The sequence below is a fragment of the Plectropomus leopardus genome, chromosome 12, assembly GCF_026936395.1.
Source record: "Plectropomus leopardus strain MGB_pleo_1.0 chromosome 12, ASM2693639v1, whole genome shotgun sequence".
NCBI classification, from domain to species: domain Eukaryota; kingdom Metazoa; phylum Chordata; class Actinopteri; order Perciformes; family Serranidae; genus Plectropomus; species Plectropomus leopardus.
The window spans coordinates 36260001-36265000 of NC_142187.1; the positions used below are offsets into that span (position 1 = coordinate 36260001).

The window sequence follows — 5000 nt, forward strand, 5'->3', positions numbered from 1 at the left end:
ATCTTTAAAGAAAACTTTTCAGCATTTTTATTTTATTTATTTATTTTTTTGTCATTTCTGAGGAGAACTATGGAGCGATTGTTGTTGTTTTAACTGTTGGCTATTTTTAAAAGAAAATAATTTGGCATTTTTAAAATTTTTTCTGGTTTTTGCAGAAAAAAATTCAGCTTCTTTGATAAAAAAATGTTGGCCATAGTTAAAGAAAACATTTTGGCAATTTTTGTATAACATTTTGGCATTTGTTCTTTTTTGCCGAGTGTTAATGAAAACATATTTTTTCAAAAGACATTTTTTGCAATTTTTGAAGAGGACATTTTGTGTTTATTTTTGTTTTTACGTTTGAGGATTTTTTTCAAAATCACCAAAAATGAGCCGATTTATCAGCCAGAAACTGAAAAAAACAAATTATCGTTGGATATTTAAATTCAGGTCAGTTGTTGGACGCATCATGTGTTATAGACTTTTCCAAAAGTTTTCACTCTGTATTTAGTTCTCAAAATGTTTCCCTGGAAATGGCTATTTGCAGATTCCATGACTTTTCCAGGTTTTTCCATGAACACTGCTAACAGCTACAGAAAACTAATTTGCCGTCTTGTTACATTACTTAGAGCATTATCCAAAAAAGATTATTCTTACATTTTAATACACAAATTTCCATGACTTTTCCAAAACTCACAATGACTTTTTATCAGTTCCACGGCTTTTCCAGGTTTTCCATGACTGTGGGACCGTGTGAGACAAACATGTTTCTGTTCTTTAACTGTGACTGTGAGAGGAGCTGCAGCTCAGCGAGACACCGGGACAGAGTGATGTAATACTGCAGCCGTGTGTGTGTGTGTGTGTGTGTGTGTGTGTGTGTGTGTGTGTGTGTGTCTCTATCAGCTTCAGTCAGATTCGGAGGAAACGGTCGCATTCATCAACATCCAAACTAACTTTCATCATCCTGTCAGAGCGAAGACCACACCCACCTTATCTGACAGGCAGGGTGTGTGTGTGCGTGTGTGTGTGTGTGTGTGTGTGTGTGTGTGTGTGTGTGCGCGTGTGTGTGTTAGTTCAGTCATTATCTAGACTCATAGAAAATGTCCATATTTGCTACATTTTGAAATAAATGTGTAAACAGAAATGTGTTTTTGTTAAGAACAAACATGAAATATGAGCAGAGGTGCTGCATTAGGACCCTGAGGAGCAGGAGGAGCAGGAGGAGGAGGAGGAGCAGCAGGAGCAGGAGGAGGAGGATAAAAAAGACAGCCGATGGGAGAAGAGATAAAAGGGAGAGACATAGAGACGCTGAGGACGCATTAAGGAAAAGAGTGCAGACAGACGGAGTGACAACTTCAGATCCAGAGACAGATAGAGAGAAGACAGACAGGAGGAGGAGGAGCTGAAGGAGAGGAGGAGTCAGGGAGGAGGATATAAACAGACGGAGCAGAACAGAGAAACTGAGGAGCAGAGAGGAAGAACGACATCGCTCGTCTGCAGCCACTGAAAGACAAGAGAGGAGGAGGTGGAAAAAGAGGAGGTGGAAAAAGAGGAGGAGGAGGCACCAAACCTCCCACAGAGAGTTTCTGACACACTGCCTCTCTGTGTGAAACACGCTGTGAACAGCAGAGAAACCACAGAAGAAGAAACTGACACTGAAAACTGACCAGAGTGCATGATGGGAACGTCCCCCGTCCGCAGAGACAGCTGAGCGTCTTCGTCCTCCGGTCCTACACACACCCAGCATGTCCAGGCTGTCCCAGGGGAGGAGCTGCGCAGGGGGGGCAGGAGGGCTGCTGCTGGGCCTCCTGGTGGTGACGATGATGACAATGGTGACGGCGGCGAGCGTTGAGGAGGTGGAGAGCGAGGAGAGCGAGGAGGTGCTGGAGGAGGAGGCGCAGGTGCAGGAGGAGGAGGAGGAGGAGGAGGCCGTCAGCACGGAGGTAAGAAGCAGCAACAACAAACCGCGTCTCAGATCTTCATTCATTCATCGTCAGCGTGTGCGGGGACACGTGTCCTCAGAGGGTCGTCCCCCGGGACATCCAGGGACGCGACACCTTTTTCAGGGGTCATACACTTCTTTACTTCTTTTCCAGGACTTTTCCAGGACTTTGAGTCAAATTTGAAAGACCAAACATTCTGTGAAGGACCATCAATCCTCCTCAGTTCTTTCGTGGCGATAAATCAGCTTTTTAAACGTCTCGATCCGAGTGTTCAGATTCGACTTAGGGACCGTCTGTTATTTATGAGAGCGGGGGGGGGTTATTAAAGAATTTGTGATTGTTTTCAAGAAAAAAAAGGGCTTTTACATTTGTTACATTCTTTAACATTATTTGGCCCTGTTTCTTTAAAGATAAGATTTTGGTGAATTTTTACCTCTTTTTCTTAAATTTTTACCATTTAAGAAATGTTGCTGATTTTTTTAGAAAACTTATGTCATTTTTTATCATTATTATTTGCTGATTTTTAAAGAAAATATGGCTTTTTTTGGATTTTGGATTAATTTTACTGCCAAGGATGTGTTTTTTGGCCATTGTTTGTTTTTTAGGCAATTAAAAAAAAATTATTATTTTTTTTTTTCAAATGGTGACTTTGACAGGAAACATTTTGGCTGTTTTTTTTTTACTGTTGGATATTATGAAAAAAAGGCTTTTTTTTCAATTTTAATTTTAGGTCTATTTTAAAGAAAACACAGACTTTTTTTAACTTTTTTTTTTTAAGAAAACATTTCTGCATTTAGAGTTTCAATTATATTATAATACTTAACATATATCATTTGAATGACTGTAGGAAATATTCTGATAATTCAAGATACTGGAATTCTGATTTTCATGAGCTATAAGACATAATCATCAAAAATTAAAACAAAAAAAGCTGGACATATTTCATATAAAACATATTAAAGTTTACCTCCTTATTAAATTACGAAGAATAATAAAGTTTTTTTATTATATGGTAATTTTTTGAGATGCAGCTGTATATTAACATACAGACCTTGTGTGCTGTGATCGGTGTCCTCCAGGAGCCGATGTCCTCCGATCTGTCCAGAGTGTCTCCTCTCAGCTCCTGGCTCATCTTCAGAAGAAACTCCAACAAGGGGGACAACCGGAGAACCAAAGGGTCCAGGAGAACGTCCAAGGTGAGACACAGGAAGCCCGTCCTGCAGGTCACGTCTCCGTCTGATCCAACAGGCCTGAAACAAACCGTCCGTCATCAGGTTACAATGCTGACACGTACAGCTGCGTCTCACAAAATACCAATGTTGTGAAAAAGTTCAACATTTTCCATCAGTTATTTAAAAAATTTAAAATTTTAGATATTCTGGACACATTACATAAACTAAAATGTTTCAAGCATTTATCTATTTTAATTCTTATATTTATGACCTACAGCGAGAAAAATGTAAAAAAAAACAACAACAAAAAAAACAAAAAATCTAACTGTAAATATCAAATATTCATTAATTCTCTATGAATTTTAACCCTTCAAATACCAGGTTTTTGTCACGATGCCACTATGGTTTTAGAAAAAAAAAAACTGAGTGATGCTGAGTGTCCTCCTCCTCAGTGTGTGAGTGTAGCTGCTGACAGTCTGGGATATGTCAGTGTGTGAGTGTAGCTGCTGACAGTCTGGGATATGTCAGTGTGTGAGTGTAGCTGCTGACAGTCTGGGATATGTCAGTGATCAGCAGCTACATTGACTGTGACAGGTCACCTAGTGGAAATAGCATGTATTTCCTCCATATGCCAAATATGGTCAAAATGACCTCATCAGGTGGAAAATAGTCAAAATGACAAATTCAGAGTCAAAAGCCCAGAATGACACCCAGAAATAATACAAGTCCTGTTTTTCTGCTCTGATGGCTGTGGGATCAAAAATGTCAGTTTGAATGGGTTTCAATGGAGCATTTTTGGACCTGAACAGTCTGAATGTAACTATTTAGTTTCCACAGTGTATTTTAGACTTATTGTAGGAGCTGAGCTGCAAATTCACTGATTACACTCAAATACACAATCTGGACTACATTTAGGACACATGCATCAACACACACACAGTTATCACAACAGGAAGAAGAAAAGAGACTAAAATGAGACAAACAGGCCCTGAAGGGTTAATAACAAACGGTCCCTGAAGGTTTAACCGATAAAAAACTCCAGTTTCTCCGATAGTTTCAGTGACTCAACAGATCTTCATTAAGCTGAGTTGACAGATTTTTGTCTCCCTGTCAGTCTCTGTCCAAACGTGCTCTCGACTTACATGTTTACACTCATTTTCCTGGACAAAATTTCAAAACTTTTCATGATTTTTCATGAGTCCATAACAACCTGCCCCTGTTGCCCAGCGTTTTTCAACCATTATTAAAACTGAACAGCTAACAGGCAGACATGAAGAGAGACGGACGGCAGGAAGAAAGCGGACGTGACGGTGAACGAAACGCCGTCACACACTGACGCTGAGACATCGACGGCTACAGGACATTAATTTACTGTTGCGTTAAATGACCAGGAAGATTTTCCACCGAAAACACAAAACACAACAACACTGTGACTTTTCCAAAACTTTCAATGACTTTTACTAATCCCATGACTCTTCCAAGCCTGGAAAATGTGATTATTGAATTCCATGATTTTTCCAGGTTTTTCCATGACTGTGGGAACCCTGGAGTTCTGTGGTTGAGTAATGGACAGAAAACAGGATGATGTCACAGTGACCTCTGACCTTTTGGATATAAACATCGTCACTACTTCATTTCATCCTGGGAGACATTTGTGTGAAATTTTGTCGAAATTAGCGAATTAATTCTTGAATTATGGCCAAAAACACGTTTCGCTTGATGATTTTGATGACTTTAAATAATTAAATAAATAAAAACAAAAACTTTGAAGCATCTAAAACCTGAAACTTGATGATTCACGGGTTGAAATAAAGACTTCAACACATTTTGTGTTTGCAGCATGGTCTTCCAGGCCCTCCAGGCCCTCCAGGACCCCAGGGGCCTCCGGGGCCCCCAGCCCCCCTCC

The 5000-nt window shown here is 39.9% G+C and overlaps 2 protein-coding genes across 2 annotated transcripts in view; one reads left to right on the top strand and one right to left on the bottom strand.

Annotated features, from left to right (window-relative positions):
• mfn1a (mitofusin 1a) overlaps positions 1-1667 on the bottom strand; it is a 25749-nt gene extending 24082 nt beyond the window's left edge. The window contains exon 1 of the mRNA XM_088086035.1: positions 1647-1667. The gene's annotated coding sequence lies outside the window, so the exon portion shown is untranslated. The remainder of the gene's footprint in view (positions 1-1646) is intronic.
• Positions 1207-5000, top strand: part of LOC121940892 (erythroferrone) — a 10536-nt gene continuing 6742 nt past the window's right edge. Inside the window, exons 1-3 of the mRNA XM_088086039.1 lie at positions 1207-1922; positions 3002-3118; positions 4934-5000. The exon at positions 4934-5000 is cut by the window's right edge and continues 48 nt beyond it. Of these exons, the coding sequence (XP_087942165.1) occupies positions 1725-1922; positions 3002-3118; positions 4934-5000 (382 nt within the window). The 5' untranslated portion in view covers positions 1207-1724. The remainder of the gene's footprint in view (positions 1923-3001; positions 3119-4933) is intronic.